Consider the following 16492-nt stretch of genomic DNA (forward strand, 5'->3'; position numbering starts at 1 on the left):
GCAGATCGACAGGTTTGCTGACGGGCAGATCGAGGGGCCGGCTGGAGACACGTCACCTGTAACCAGGCCATCGGGGGTATCATATCATGGCCCAGGCTCAGCCAGGATGGGACCGGCGTGTGTGTGCGCACGCGCGCGTGTGCTACGGAATTGTGACCGGATGCAGGGCGTGGGGAGTCCTGCTCACAACCAGCGCATGAAGCAGTCTCTCCCCGGGGTTCTCAGCATGGCCACCACGTTACCGGCTTCGCCAGCGCCTCCGGTCATTTTACACCAAACAAAGCTAGGTTTGCTGTCTGCAGCTCGGCCTCCGCTCCAGGAGCTCCATGCGAAGTTCTGCTGCGTTGAGAGAGAGACTCGGCTCCAGCAGAAAGCTCGGGGGTCCTGCGGAGTCTGAACCCGAAGCCGGATTTTATTAAAATACAAATAATTGCTATGTTTTCAATACCCTGATGGGCCGTGGAGTGAAATCAGGGGGTTTAGCGAACACATTGTGCAGAATTCGTTATTTGGAGACATCAGGGGTGTAATAACTACTTGGGTGCCAGAAGGTGGGTCACCAGGTGGCTGAGGATTCTGTGAGTTATTTTTCACATATGCAAGAGCTTTACCCATGGTCGCTACAATTACAGACTGTAAGCTTATGAGACGAGTTCCAGATACCCCAATATCAGTCCACTGAACAATGAATTGCTGGAAACGTTAATCACGTCGCCTTCACGGCCTGAAGCGGAGACTCGACGATATAAAAAATAACACTTATTTAATGCGGAGTCCGCTCTACGGATCCGCCATACACAGAAACCCAGAACCTGCCGGCAGATAGGCCCCCGGTGGCCCCCCGTCTAGTCGCCTCTTTACTCCTGCTGTAAAGACTCAAACCTTAATCAGTCCTTGGTCTGTTACATTCAGGAGTCGTGGATTACAGGATAAAACTTACCAGGAAGGGTTAAAGGATCTTAACATACATGTCTATATACTGTACTATATACATATTATATATACTGTATATACAACCGGTATATACAAAATGGTGCAGTCACCGAGACGTCGTAACTCCCATTATCCTCATCCAGTATTTGGCTGTGCCCAACCGAGCGGAGGATTGTGGAAGTAACGGTTCAGCAGGTGCAGGTTACATAACATGTCTCTAAACCTTCTGTTATACGCAGAGTAGAATCTTTACCGGTGTGATATAGAGATATATATATATTATATATATATATATATATATATATATATATATATATATATAGACCCGAGAGCACATCACCCCGTTACATGTTATTGCCTGGCGCATGGTGGGGATCTTACCGTGCAGTTCTGCTCTGTCGGTCCTTAAACCCTGGAGAAGATCCCCAGCTGCGGTGTCACCCGGTCCAGTACATCAAACACTGTCTGTCGGGTGCTCGAAGGAAAGGGATCCTTGGTCCTCCAGTAGATCAACCAGACAGCGATTGGCTGAGCCAGCGCAGGGCAGAGAGTCTGCATACTACTCAGTGACTGATAACCTATTTACACAACGATAAGGGAAAGGCTTGTCAGAGGGGGGATTTCTGGGGACCCGGCGTCAACAACGTCCACAGCAGCCACGGGCTTCTTCACAGAGGACATCGCAAAACACGGCCTAAAAATCTGAATTTAGAGAAGGTTGAAAAGCAGCGGCGCCACCTGAACCAAACCGTCCATACAAGTCTGCTTACTAACCCCATATTAACTGCCCTCACTGTAAGAACGCTGATCTGCCAAAGGAATACGTTTCCCTGTCTACAGACACGCGAGTGAAAGGGGGTCTCAGAGAGGTCGTTACACGAACCACCCGTCCCCTTTACATAAAGATGATTCAGGAAAATCACAGTCTTTGCAGAATAATTCAATGCAAGAGAGTCGACCGCGGACCCTTGAAGAGTCCTGATCATCTTCAATCACATTTTGCCCCCTGTGTGCCAGTCTTTTGACCCCGTCAGTACACAATGAATATACGGGGCTATTCTTTTTTTTTTTTTTGTCTGATCTTTAAAATAAAGCAGCTGCCGCAATTCGCAGAAGCCGGTCGGGTTCACAGACGTTACTGAAAGTATGTAGGAAGTTGGCGCGTTGTCTGCAGCGTGCGGCACAGAGGCCTCTTTAATCTACTCCACATATCTCTTATCCCCACGATACAGTCAGATGCCGGCCTGTGATGTGGGGAGGACACAGCGGGGAGGACATTAAAGGATTTCAGTGAATGTCTGAATTGTGTAATAACGGAGGAAAAAGAGCATCTCTTGGCGGAATTCTCCGGGACGAGCAGCGATTGAGTAAAACACATTTACTTCTTAATCAAAAACGGTATTACCAAATCCAGATGTTTTCAGTGAGATTTACTAAACTGTGATGATTTGGAAAGATCGCTTATTACCCAGGCTGTGAATAGCCCCTACTGGAGAATACAGGGGACCATGACTGCCCCCATGGGAAACACTGGCGCATGCACGGGTCATTACCCGGTGAAATACCAGCGGTGTAAGTGTATTACTGTTAATGCTCTGACACGGCGGCCAATGGGTGTTCATCATGAGAATAAATTACAATCGAGGATGAGCAACGAATTGGTATCTAAAGAGTTAAAACTGCTATCACTCCTAAAAACACGAAAGGGTTAAACGCACAATCCCTTCCTGCAGCCCTCTGAGTGACCGAGAGGCATTAACGTGTTACGTGACGATGTGAATTACATGTATGACAGCGTCTCTGGTCAGGTACATGGCTGTCTTCCTGATCACAAAGGGTTAATAACGACAGCAAAGAATATCTCAATGCAATAATGCAGGAAGGGCAAAGGAGCTACCGGCTGCGGTGCTCGGCGCGTTGACACAGCGGTCACTATGGTAACAAGGAGGAGCTACAAACCTGACCTGCAAGGTGCATAGGTCCCACCCACATTCCTTCCAACATATTAACACAGGCCACGCGTGGCACTCATCATGCCTCCCCTGCCCCAAACATGTAGCAAAACGCAACCCCCCCGAATCATTATTGCAACAGACGCCATCGTTGTGCGGACACGCCGCAGGTCCGCTCACTGCAACTCCCATTAATCTAAGCACCTAGTCAGCTTTAACCCTTTCAGTGTCTGATTGGTGAGCGGCATATCGCACGATCGCTACTATAACCAAAGCGGGCACTTTGCGCAGAATTCACAGGACATAAGCGAAGCTGCCCGTGACCTGGCCGCCCGTTACCCGAGGACATAAGCGAAGCTGCCCGTTGCCCGTGACCTGGCCGCCCGTTACCCGTGACCCAGCCGGTTCAGTCCGACCCATTCCCAGGAATTTGGCCATTTTGTGATCTCTAGAAAACCGCAGAGCGCATTCCAGTTACTCCGTAATCTGCGTTTGCCGCTGGAACTTCGCTTAAAAAGCAAACAAGGCGAGGGGTGAGATGGGGCAGTTATCAGGGAATCAGCTGTGTTTTGGTGCATTCCTAAGGCAGACCAATCACAGGCCGGCACCTTCAATAAATGACAGACTGGAATAAAATGAGGTCTGCCTGGGGAAAGCAGCCAGCCAATGACAGCGCTCTACACATGCCTTGTTTGGGATAAGCATGGAAAAAACCAATGAAAGGGAGGCTGTTATGAGGAGGCTTCCAGCTACATGGAGAACCCGGAAGTGGATGCAGAGCCTGCAGCAGAAGTCACCTTACTAGCCGCGAATTAATTAAAGCAATCGAGCCGAGTGATTGATCCGAGGCGCTCGTCGCTCCGTCTCCCTGCGCGAGAAATCAATGCTATTGTGAGAGGCGCTCGGGGGAGGAGGGGGCCGCCTCCTTTTCATGCAGTGATTCCCATGCATCTGTGCCTTTGTGTTCTGCATTCACAGGCTTGACATGCACGGCTCGGTGCCCTGCATGCCTAATGCGGCCCTTTAAAGGACACGTGCATCGGCCACGCTGCAGAGCCTGATTAATGCATCACGGAAATGACGCAGTAATGGCCGAGATGAGTCCCTGAATTCACAGTTCTGGGGTACGTGGCTGGGTGTGATGGTAGCAGAGCCGTGCGGTTAGGAGCCTCTGTAATCAGCGCTGGTGGATATCGGAGCAGCCGCCGGACAGCAGCTATGTTGGAGGACGCTGCGCAGAAGTGGCACCCGACACACGTTCAGGTGACGGTGCTCCAAGCCCGTGATCTCCACCCAAAGGGCAAACATGGCACAAACGACACCTACACCATCATCCAGCTGGGGAAGGAGAAGTATTCTACCTCGGTGGTGGAGAAGTCCCTTCATCCCGTCTGGAAGGAAGAGGCGTCCTTTGAGCTGCCGGGCCTACTGGTGCAGGACAACCCGGAGCAGTACCAGCTGCAGCTGAGCGTCATGCACAGGTCGCTGGTCAGCCTCGACAGGTTCCTGGGCCAGGTCTCCATTAACCTGAACCACATCTTCGAGAACAAAGAAAGAAGGAAAACAGAGTAAGTGCACGTCGGCGCGATAGCTTTTGGGGTTAAGTTATCATTTTAATACCCTTCCCCCGCCGGCACTCTCATGCAGAATGACATGCGATGATGCAACGTTATAAAGCCCCAGCTTCTAATACCCCGCATTGTAACGTCTTGCTTCTGGCTGTTATTTCATATAGCAGCATCATACTCCGCAGCGCAGTACAGCGTGTGCTGTTATATATTAATATAGCGCCATCATACTCCGCAGCGCTGTACAATAGTTTAACAAATGGTGCATAACAAGCTTAAAGATATACCCGGGGCAGGTATAACCCAGAACCCCCACCGGCTGTGATTTGCAGCGCGATAGAGCAGGAATGCAGGGAACAGGTAGAGCCGGTCGGGGCCCCGCTCCTGCGGCTTTAATGCTCTCCTGTCCTAAAAATACCAGTAAACAGACGGGAGAGGCCTGCGATCCGTCCGCATTCCTGCAGCCTTCGCCGGACGCTCCCTCCTCCATCGGAGGCGGACGGGAGGCCTCGTCATTCGCCAGTCCAGCAGCAACCTCGCGGATATGAAGTGCGCAGGGGGCGGAGCTCAGGCAGGATAACGCCCCGCCTGGCGAGGACCCATTCCCTGCACACAGGGTTAATTAGAAAATGGCGTGTCTGGGTCCCCGCCGCAGGGGTGTCTGAATCCGCCAAACATGTCCCTATTCTGTTACCTGCCCTTATTTACCTCTAGACACCTACCCCACAAGTCATTACATAATAACATCTACTTAAAGGGGGCTTACGCCATAAATACCAGCGTCTGTAGGCGCACAAACCTAAACGGCGGGTGACAGCGGATCCGGTGGGTGTAGAGTGAGGGGCATTTCAGAAACACCCCAACCGGTTCTTAAGCCTCCATACCACACGACAAATACCCCCTTACTAACCGGCAAACCAGTGACATCAGAGATTACTCCACCTGGTGCATGCGGGCCGGACCCCCTTACAGCCGGGCTCACCTGGGGCAGAGGATGTGAAAAAATGCAGCCGGCTTATCCTAACACTGTGGTGATTTGTGTGAGTGGCTGGGGGTATGTAATATGTACCCCCTATAGGGCACTATAACGGGGGGGGTGCTCCCATCACACTCAGCCAGTCTCTGTACCTTGGGTAAGACCTTTTCAGGCCAAACTGGCCTCAGTTGAGTTAATAATTCGCCTCATGATATAAAAACTGCTCCAAAGTTTCTGCGCATGCGCTCTGGACCAATGTGAAACTGCGCTCCTGACAATGGCAAAGAAGTGGGGCCCTCAGGGACCCTTGAAAAAATGTCCCTCAAACAGGTCTGACCCGGAATGTACGCAGCCATGCCCGCCATCAGCCCCTCACACAGACCCGGGACAGAGCTTCTAACACCCCTCCTGATTGGCTGCATCAGCTCCTCCACCGCGGGACAATTAACAACCACTCTGATTGGATGAATTGAAATGATGACCCAAGCTCCTCCCCTTTAGCAGAATTGACAAGGAGTCTTTATCTTATTATCTCATCTTATTGGTAAAACTAATAGGGAGCCTTTATTCCCACCGTCTGATTGGCTTATTTAGTAAGGGAACATTATTCCCCATCTAATTGGCTGATTTAACAGGGGGGCCTTTATTCCCACCAACTGATTTAGCTATACATTATACAGGGGCCGGTCACTGGTATAACTATACATTATACAGGGGGCAGTCACTGATTTATCTATACATTATACAGGGGCCGGTCACTGATATAACTATACATTATACAGGGGGCCGGTCACTGATTTATCAATACATTATACAGGGGCCGGTCACTGATTTATCTATACATTATACAGGGGCCGGTCACTGATTTATCTATACATTATACAGGGGCCGGCTCGCTGATTTATCGATACATTATACAGGGGGCCGGTCACTGATTTATCTATACATTATACAGGGGCCTGTCACTGATTTATCTATACATTATACAGAGGGCTGGCTTGCTGATTTATCTATACATTATACTGGGGCCGGCTCACTGATTTCTCTATACATTATACAGGGGCCGGTCACTGATTTATCTATACATTATACAGGGGGCCGGTCACTGATATAACTATACATTATACAGGGGGCAGGTCACTGATTTATCTATACATTATACAGGGGCCGGCTCGCTGATTTATCTATACATTATACAGGGGGCCGGTCACTGATTTATCTATACATTATACAGGGGCCGGTCACTGATTTATCTATACATTATACAGAGGGCTGGCTTGCTGATTTATCTATACATTATACTGAGGCCGGCTCACTGATTTATCTATACATTATACAGGGGCCGGTCACTGATTTATCTATACATTATACTGGGGCCGGCTCACTGATTTCTCTATACATTATACAGGGGCCGGTCACTGATTTATCTATACATTATACAGGGGCCGGCTCGCTGATTTATCTATACATTATACAGGGGGCCGGTCACTGATTTATCTATACATTATACAGGGGCCTGTCACTGATTTATCTATACATTATACAGAGGGCTGGCTTGCTGATTTATCTATACATTATACTGGGGCCGGCTCACTGATTTCTCTATACATTATACAGGGGCCGGTCACTGATTTATCTATACATTATACAGGGGGCCGGTCGCTGATATAACTATACATTATACAGGGGGCAGGTCACTGATTTATCTATACATTATACAGGGGCCGGCTCGCTGATTTATCTATACATTATACAGGGGGCCGGTCACTGATTTATCTATACATTATACAGGGGCCGGTCACTGATTTATCTATACATTATACAGAGGGCTGGCTTGCTGATTTATCTATACATTATACTGAGGCCGGCTCACTGATTTATCTATACATTATACAGGGGCCGGTCACTGATTTATCTATACATTATACAGGGGCCGGCTCACTGATTTAGCTATACATTATACAGGGGCCGGTCACTGATTTATCTATACATTATACTGGGGCCGGCTCACTGATTTCTCTATACATTATACAGGGGCCGGTCACTGATTTATCTATACATTATACAGGGGCCGGCTCGCTGATTTATCTATACATTATACAGGGGCCAGTCACTGATTTATCTATACATTATACAGGGGGCCGGTCACTGATTTATCTATACATTATACAGGGGCCGGCTCGCTGATTTATCTATACATTATACAGGGGCCGGCTCATGGATCTTGAGAACGGGAAGTTAAGATGGCCGTTCCCATGGTTACATATATGTAGTGTGTTTAATGTTAGGGGTTAATTTCCTGTGTGATGCTGTAAGGATGCCGGTCTATATTGGGGGGGCGCCGGGATTCGCTGTCAGTTTTTGGAAGCCGTCGGGGACGTTGTGCGCCTATTTTAACTCTTTGGTGCAGGAAGGGGGGTATCGCCAATCGGAATGGCCCAATCAGCAGGAACGTTTTATTGGTTGCCATGGTAATAAGTCTACGTTCCAAAAGCTCTCAGTGCTGGGAGCAGAACTTTCTTAATGAGAAATATTAACCCTTTAATAGCCCATCGAGGAAAAATGGCTCTGTCGGTCATCATGGAAACCTTGACTTATTAAAGATATACTCAATTGAGTCACCTGTGTTCAAGCAGGGAGACTAACCATAATATACTGCGAGTAAAAGTACCGACTGGGAGTCCTAAATATGATCCCAGCGGGGGGGGGGGGGATTCGAGAATAGGATTCAGATCCAGACCCCCAAGAATCTGCCCCCTCACACTAAGATTGGTGACGTAAGGCCTTACGTCACCAATCTTAGTGTGAGGGGGCAGATTCTTGTAGTTTTTGTGCCTCAGTCTTTGGCTGCGGGGTCTCTCCTCTCTCGTGTGATTCCCGCTCCCCCCCTTCCTCCATCATAAAATACTCCTCGGTTCTGGCGGCCGTTTACTGGCCCCCGTCGGACGCACCTGTTTCTGCATCATCTTCTTGCTCTGAAAATAATTTTTTAATCATTCATTAGTCTCCTGGCGGGACATGTATTTCCTTTAACACGTTAAATCCGCCGCCCCCCCCCCGCGGCACTCTGGATGACCCCGGAGATTATTGCCGGAAGATTTATAGATATGTTTATGGGCCCCAAACATAAGGGCCCTACCCTCCCGGCCCGCAGCCGCGCATGCCCCGGGGCCGCTGTACCTGGGAACTACCCATTTCAGGCTGCCTGCAGCGCTCCCTTTCTGCAGGGGGTGGGGCTGGCATTATATGTAGGTGGGGCTGGCCCCAGATAAAATAGGGTGGGGAGTGGGCGTGTCCATATATATTACATATATCTCTGACCCCCCTTATGTGTATACGATGGGAGCGGCCATCCTAACTTCCTGTTCTCCCCTACTGTTAAGTTGCTGATTGTTGTTGATTGGTTCAGCCTTTGTCAGGGTGGGAGGAGGGGAAGAAACTTCCGGATCAGATAACCCTGCGGGGGGGGAGTTTTGGGGGGCTGCTGGCGATCTCAGCTTCCCGGAGGTCGTTTCAACCCAGTCTCTCCAAAGCATTACGCAGAACAGGCCGTGAATTATTATTTTTTTTTTTTTCAGGGCTGGTTTTGGGAAGTAAATGCGTTCCGCCGCGTTTCGGGGGGGGGGCTCCCGCGCCGCGCATGTCCCGCCAGTTATCGGCTCGGCGGTGCATTGAGGAAACACGCAGGCTGCGCTCTGATGAGCCGGAGCGATACGACGTCTCGTGCTCGGCGGGGGGTCTCGTGGCCTCAGCGAGAGGAGTGCAAATTGTTTTATCGGTGGCAGACGGCTCTTGACGGGCTGAGAGCGCCAGCTCGCTGCCGCCTGCGGGGTACTCGGCGACCCGCTAAGGGGAGGAAAAAGCTTCCTCTCTACACGAGAAACTAAAAGCCCCGCAAGGAGAACGCGTTTCATGGCGAAAGGAGCGCCGCAAACCGCCATTTATTCCCCTCATTTTCTCCAAGCCGCCGTTTAACCCCCTAGCTGCCGCGTGGCAGCGTTAGACATGCATCTCAGTTTAAAGCCCCCGCGGCTGTTTTCGGGGTCTGCGGGGCGGTTTGGGGGCTCAAAGTGCGGAGCAGAGGGTTCGCTGCCCGTTGTGTGTTTGAAACCACGGAGGTCTCTTCTTCAGTGGGGACGCTATTCCAAAAGGTTATCCGAACGCCATCCACAGATCGCAGCTAAAGACTCTTTGTAAATGGCAAACGCGGCCCAAAATGAACCGTTCCCGTCAGATGCGAATCGGTTTCGGCCCCCGGCCCTTTTTTATTACCGTTTTTTTTCATTTCTTTCAGATGGTTTAAATTGGAGTCCAAGCAGGGAAAGAAGTCGAAGCCGAGGGGGGAACTCAAAGTCAACATCCAGTTCGTGAGGAACAACATGACGGCCAGCATGTTCGACCTCTCCATGAGGGACAAGACTCGCTCTCCCTTCGCCCGGCTGAAGGACCGCATGAAGGGGCGGAAGGCTGACGGCGCGTTCTCCGACACCTCGTCGGCCATCGTCCCCAGCACCAGCGACGCTCCCCGGGAACCCGGCGGGGCGGAATTACAAGTCAAGGACAAGCCCAAGAAGCCGTTTCTCCTGGGCCCTCAGCGTTTGTCTTCTGCTCAGTCCATGTCTGATCTGATGGGGCCGCAGTCCTCGCGGGTGGGGGCCGGGGGGGTCCCGGTGAAGCCTCCTCTCGGCCCCATCAGCTCAGCTGAGGAAGGTGAGTGGCCGGCCGAGTGTCTGAAGGAAGGCAGGAGGTCTGTTAGATGTAGACATGAGAAGACCCCCGGGGGGGGGATTGTGAGGATGATAGTCTGACGCCGGGGAGGATTGTATGAGTGTCCTCATAATGCATGCAGAGTGAGTGGGCACTTAGGATGCTGATCTGTCTCTCCACGATCTCTCTTCTTATCCACGTTTAGGGTTCCTCAAGTCTCCTCACCGGCGGACGATGAGCGCCGACACGTCCCAAACCGGCCCCGCGGAAAGCACCGGAGGGGAATGGACCCTCGGCGGAGACCCCGATCCTGCCCCCGCTGCGGCCCATGCTCTTCCTCAGAAGTTTGCAACTCTGCCCCGACAATGGGCTCCCTACGAAGACCACGGCGCGGCCCAGGACGGCAGCCTGACCGGCAGCGCCTCCCTGGGCCTCTTCTCCAAGCCTGCAGAAGGAAAGAAAGAGGGGAGGAAAAAAGACAAAGTCAGCCTTTTCGATCGAGTAACGGGCAAAAAAGAAGGGAAAAAGTCCGAGCGGCCGAACCACGAGGACTGGAGCCCCGATACCAGGATCCCCGACGGCAGCAGCCAACCGCCGGCCGACGGCTACGAGTCCACAAACCCCTTCGCAGCCAACTTCAGGATGGGAGGCCAAGCCCCGGAGCAGCGGTAATCCTGGTCCTGTCTCAATATGGCTTCAATGTCTGCATCATCCCTTAGCACAGGGTGTCCAGACCCGGCCCCCGGGGCCCCAAACAGACCGGCTTTTCCTGATGATGCAGAAAAGTAATCTCGGCGTCTGCCGGTGAAATAGAGTAATGCTAATACTTGGCAGGTGCCGGACGGGCCGGTGGTGGACGGGCCGGATGGCGCTGCTCACGTACTGAGTAAGGGTATAGAATGCGGTCACCTGTGAGGCCACACGCTACACACTAATTTTTTTGCAGCGTGAGGCCGCGTACCTCATTTTCTTGGCTGCCGGGGCTTTTAATACCCAGTCCAGCCTTGATTATGACCCTCGGGGGCCAGGCTGGACACCCACGCTTTTCATGTCGTTTGGGGCACAGCTCTCAGTGCTCGTTACTTTATGTGATATAAATACAGAGCATTACAACAAGAGACCAGAATCTAACACTAGAGGGCCAGAGGCTGAGATGGAACGGAGAGGGTGGTAGATAAGTGAAACAGCCTCCCAGCAGAAGTGGTAGAGGGTAATACAGTGAGGGGATTAAACATGCATGGGATAGACATACGGCTCCTGAATCTAAGACGAGACCAACGACTGATAAAGGTTTGAGTCCTTACAGACCAGATGGGCCGCTGGGGGCCGATCTGCCGACGGGTTGTGGGTTTCTATGAAATGAATTGTTGTTTCTGCGCCCGGAATGGCAGGAAATCGCGGATAATTCTAATAATGCGTCGCGTCGGTTTCATTTATTTTGGAGGCGCAAATGAATGAAACTTCCTGCTGGTTTCCAGGCCTTTTGGGGATTATGTGTTAACAATGAGTTGAATGTCCAATCGCCATAGCAACCAATGCGTGTTTTCGGGGACCCGCCATTGATTATATTTGTCATTTGGATACAATGTTATTTGGTTTCCGTGGCCGCCCTCCGTCCGGACAGGTGAATAAATGCCCCTCGTGGCTCGTGGCCCCCGCGGCCCCCGTTGGGGGGAGACAGACGGCTCTCTTCGGCTAATCGGCTGATGTGAAAATTTCTCAATTTGCAGCCGGCGGCAGGTGCGAGAGGAGAAAGCGTCTTTCATTGGGCGGCCCGGGAAGTTATTAGCGAGGTCGCCGGGCCGTGCGCCGGGTAATTAGGCTGACCCCGGGAGATGGCGTTTAGGTAATTAGAGGGGTCCGGATGCGGGGTCTGCTACAAAGTGGAAGCTAAGAATGAGGGGTAGGTTACAGAGCTACTCATTTATCTGCCACAGAAGGGGGCAGAATCCCCCCCAGGGCTTTAAAACATAATTAGTGATCGCGGGGGTCGCCTCTCGTTAACTCTTCGGAAGCTTCTGAGCGTTAAATGCTGATCCAGGTGTTTGTTTCACCGCAGCGTCCGCTTCATCAGGAAAACTGCCCCATTTACCCCCCAAAAGAAATGTGCCCTGCGATTTTATCTTCAGGAAGCCCCCATCTCCCCAACCGCTGGCTGCTTAGTTGCCCCTGGGCCGTGGTAAGACCTGCGAGTGACCCAGCGGCTCCTCGCACAACGGCTTTCTGCACCACAGAGCACCGGATTGGGGCAAAATCTGCCTGAGTGACCTGGGGCATTTAATTCGCAAATTTGCCATGAACGGAGTGGGGCTCTTTGGCTCGGAACGCATCCTTTGGGCCGGTTGCCCCATATGGTGTCCATGCGCGATTCCCATTCATCCAGCTATACATTGTTATGAAGCACTCAGAGACCCCATTCTTCTCACCGGGGGTCTCGGAAACGCGGCCCCTTTGGGCCTGGAAGCGGCAGGAAGGGACATTGGTGCAGATTATAGAGAATTCTGTCTGTGCTGAAGAGCTTGCAATCTGTGTGAAACGTGAATTTTCTTTCTTCCAGATCCCACCTGAGACTCTCGTCCTCAGAAGCACAAGTGGGGAGCAGAGCGAGAGGAGCCGACGTCTCCTCGGGGTACCCGGTAAGTGGGGGGGGTCGCTAACATGTCTCCGGCGGGTGATGGGGGCAGGAAGGAGCCCAGCAGTGATATACGGCGGGTGCCACGAAGGGCCGCAGGTCCTTGTTATCTGCATCCTAATTAAGCTGAGAGAGTGGCGGCTGTTCCCCCCCCCGGCCCTCCGCCCCCCCCTCTGGCGAGCGTCTGCTGAAGGTCGCGATAAATCAGAGCATCGCAGAAATTCCCATCAACGCTTTAAAGTGTGATAAGTGCCGGCAGCTGCCCCGCGGGGGGCAAATCTCTCGTATGCTGGCGTTTATCTGCAGATTATACACGTGGAAAAACACGCCACACGCCATATACATACCTGCGCAGACGCTGACCCGCGGCCACCTGTACACCTATGGGGCACTTTGATGCCCCCCTTATAAGCTGATCTCCTTCCCGTCCACACATCAGTACCCCATGTCCCCGAGCGACGCATGTGAAGTGCGTGGGGAGTATGAAGTCAGCATTACATGCACTGCTCGGTGACACGGGACACGCATGTGCTGGAACCGCTGGCCTCCGTGGTCACCTCGCTCTGCGCGGCAGCTCCAGTCGGTGATATTCCCGGCAGATAACGCCGTCCTTGCTGTCGGCTGAATCATCGCTTTTAATTGGCCACCTGCAGCCTTTAATGAGGTGAGGGAGGCTCGAGGCAGCTGTCCGTGTGCTGGGCACGGGGGCCGCTCCCTAACACGTCCCGATTCATCCCTTTCCATAAACTACCGGGCCTTATCTCATTAGGAGAGATTTACCCCATCTCTGCCCCCCGCGGGGTAAATGAAGAGATAACTGCTGCTGCTGGAAGTCGGATCATTAACACTTTCCTTCCTGTGCACAGCAGGTAGCTTTTATCACTGACTGGGGGTAACAGGGAAGGATTAATGGACGCACCTGTAACCCTTTCATAGCCCGAGAGGCTGCGATAGACTGCAAAGGGTTAACGGATTCTGTAATAACCGCAGCATGTCATTCATTTCAACTTAAAAAAAGGCCGCTTCTGCTGGGAGGCAGCTTATGGTCCGGAACTGCACAGTAAATAAACTCCAGCCGTAGCCCCTGCCCCGATTAACTGCCCCGCTTCCCTGCGCTGATACCCCTAGCAAGATCGCGTCAAAGAAATAGTGCGCCTAATAAAGAGCGAGCGAATGGGGTGAGGGTCTGCTGCTGGGAAGCTGCAGCATGGAAGTGACTGTCGGTAAAGAACCCGTCGGTGAATTCTGTGTTTCAGGAGGAAGGCGTCGGGCTCTACAGACACCTGAGCCGCCGGGAGGTGGAGGGCGAGCTCGCCAAGCACAAGGAGCTGCTGAGGAAGAAAGACTTCCACATCCGCGAGCTGGAGAATTACATCGACGACCTGCTGGTGCGGGTGATGGAGGAGACCCCCAGCATCCTGCGCGTGCCCTACGTGCCTTCCCGGAAAGCCGGCAAATTCCCCCACGCCTAACATGCCCCCGGTCCCGGGGGGGCGACATGCAGTCCCTCCGGCCACAAAGGGGGGGGGGGTGAGGCTTTCCTGGCCCCCGGAGCCGCTGCTTCCTCAGGTGACCGTTTGAACGCACAGGGCGCGAGAAAAATGGTGCTTTATGGGACTGTTGCCATAGCAGCGGCAGAGTGGAACACTTACTGATGAACCTACTTTTGTTCTGCGTGATTCGGGGTTCGGGTCGGGATGATTTTATCCGAAACGCCTTTACAGATCCTCCGGGGGCCCCAAATACATGAAGGACAATTACAGGGGGGGTTAACTCATTCACAGCATTTCCAAGGAGCCCCCCCATTTCTTACGTCATACGCCGAGGGCCAATCATGTGTCTGTCTGTCCGTCTGTCTTGTGTATCCATCGCATTTACGTGAAACCCTTTTGCTGCAGGGGCCCCGTGTTTTGTGATGTAATTTCGGCCCACGGGCCGCTCTTTGGCAGCGGTGGGAAAAGATTATAATCCTGGAGGGGGAATATCATGGAGCGATAGCGGATATTGCGTTATTCAGTGAGACGTCATCGCGAGCTTTCCGTGGCCCCTGTGGGTTCTACACCTGCCATAGTCTGCGGGATAACCCGATCCGTTACCCAGCAGAGGGTTCCCTGCGGGTAACAGTATGGGGCCCGTGATTGGTGGCAAGGGGTGGGACTTCAGAGAAAACCGATTTATCATGGGTGGGGCCTTCAAGAACTTCTAAAACCACGCCCACTTTCCGTTTAGCCGTTCCCGCAATAATCGGTTCGCACTATTACTGTTATTCAGTGATATTTAATGATAATAATCATCGTATTCATTAATTTCTGGCACCCTGATTAATAATCATTGTGATATTTTCTCTGGTATTTATGGGCGAAGCTGTGCGGTTTTTATGACTTGGGGTCTCCGCAGGATTCGTACCGCGGGGTTCTGGGTAAAAGTGACATTTTTTCTGTATGTTTCAAGTATTTGAGCGATCGATCAAAAAAAACCAAAACCCGACAGTATTTAAATCTCACAAACGGAGGAATTCCCAGTGATGACAGAAGCCAACTCCCATCACGCTTATTCCCCACGAGGAGTGGGATCGCTGTCGCCGGTCTCCTCGCCCTGCGCGGCAACGGCCTCCAGACCCCAAAATACCCCCTAAAATAGTGAAACTAGTACCGTGGCTGAGCGTGATGGGATTTATCTGCCGGACATGCTCGGCAACGTCTGCGGAGTCTGAGGTTAGGAGGGTGGTCGCGCGGCCGTCCGGTTGGTGGTGGTTAGTGACGCCGGTTGGTGATTGGCTTATTCCGTTTCAGTCATCAGCCAAATGCTTGGAAAGAACCTGAGCGCGTTCCGGCCAAACGTCCGTCATGCCAAAGCTAACAGTCCTGCTGCCTATGTCTACCACCACTGCTGGGAGGCCGCTCACGTTTTCTTTCTGTTGCACTAATTCGGCTGTGACTGAGACCCCGTCCTGTCATGGGGCTTTGGGCTTCCGTGTATTTATCACGTATGTAACATGTGCGAGCATGATGACACTTTTTTATTTATATAAATAAAAATCATTTGGAACGGCGACGGTTTATTATTATTTTAGTGTGTGTGTGCAGGTACGTGTTAGTGTTAATAGGTAAGCGTGTGCAGGTACATGTTAACGGGTAAGCGTGTGTGTGTTCAGGTACATGTTAATGAGTAAGTGTGTGCAGGTACATGTTAATGGGTAAGCGTGTGGAGGTACATGTTAACGGGTAAGCGTGTGTGTGCTCAGGTACATGTTGATGGGTAAGTGTGTGCGTGTGCAGGTACATGTTAACGGGTAAGTGTGTGCGTGTGCAGATACATGTTAACGGGTAAGCGTGTGTGTGTTCAGGTACATGTTAATGAGTGTGTGCAGGTACATGTTAATGGGTAAGCGTGTGGAGGTACATGTTAACGGGTAAGCGTGTGTGTGCTCAGGTACATGTTGATGGGTAAGTGTGCGCGTGTGCAGGTACATGTTAACGGGTAAGTTTGTGCGTGTGCAGGTATGTGTTAGTGTTAATGGGTAAGTGTGTGCGTGTGCAGGTACGTGTTAACGGGTTAGTGTGTGCGTGTGCAGGTACGTGTTAACGGGTTAGTGTGTGCGTGTGCAGGTACATGTTAACGGGTAAGTGTGTGCGTGTGCAGGTACATGTTAACGGGTAAGTGTGTGCGTGTGCAGGTACATGTTAACGGGTAAGTGTGTGCGTGTGCAGGTACATGTTAGTGT

General features: G+C 51.8%; 1 protein-coding gene and 1 long non-coding RNA gene across 3 annotated transcripts; both read left to right on the forward strand.

Annotated features, from left to right (window-relative positions):
* Positions 1–3620: 3620 nt before the first annotated feature.
* Positions 3621–14289, forward strand: RAB11FIP2 (RAB11 family interacting protein 2). Of its 2 annotated transcripts, XM_053450283.1 has the most exons (6): positions 3621–3776; positions 3864–4453; positions 9724–10139; positions 10342–10804; positions 12694–12772; positions 14025–14289. In XM_053450283.1, the coding sequence occupies exons 2-6, from the start codon at positions 4104–4106 to the stop codon at positions 14238–14240; spliced, it is 1524 nt and encodes a 507-aa protein (XP_053306258.1). In that variant the 5' UTR covers positions 3621–3776; positions 3864–4103; the 3' UTR covers positions 14241–14289. The 2 variants fall into 2 exon arrangements, with proteins under 2 accessions (XP_053306258.1, XP_053306256.1); XM_053450281.1 differs by having other exon boundaries at positions 3633–4453.
* A 1134-nt stretch (positions 14290–15423) lies between these two features.
* On the forward strand, positions 15424–15820 carry LOC128469522 (uncharacterized). The gene is made up of 2 exons (XR_008345947.1): positions 15424–15553; positions 15592–15820. It is a non-coding gene; the product is annotated as an uncharacterized LOC128469522 (long non-coding RNA).
* The last annotated feature ends 672 nt before the right edge of the window (positions 15821–16492 follow it).

Source organism: Spea bombifrons, chromosome 11, assembly GCF_027358695.1.
Source record: "Spea bombifrons isolate aSpeBom1 chromosome 11, aSpeBom1.2.pri, whole genome shotgun sequence".
NCBI classification, from domain to species: domain Eukaryota; kingdom Metazoa; phylum Chordata; class Amphibia; order Anura; family Pelobatidae; genus Spea; species Spea bombifrons.

What these genes read in the sequence shown, in the direction of transcription:
- RAB11FIP2 (XM_053450283.1), top strand. Translation starts at nt 4,104, where the DNA reads ATGTTGGAGGACGCTGCGCAGAAGTGGCACCCGACACACGTTCAGGTG. An exon ending in GGCCAAGCCCCGGAGCAGCG is followed by an intron (nt 10,805 to 12,693) that starts GTAATCCTGGTC and finishes TCTTTCTTCCAG; the next exon opens with ATCCCACCTGAGACTCTCGT. An exon ending in ACGTCTCCTCGGGGTACCCG is followed by an intron (nt 12,773 to 14,024) that starts GTAAGTGGGGGG and finishes TCTGTGTTTCAG; the next exon opens with GAGGAAGGCGTCGGGCTCTA.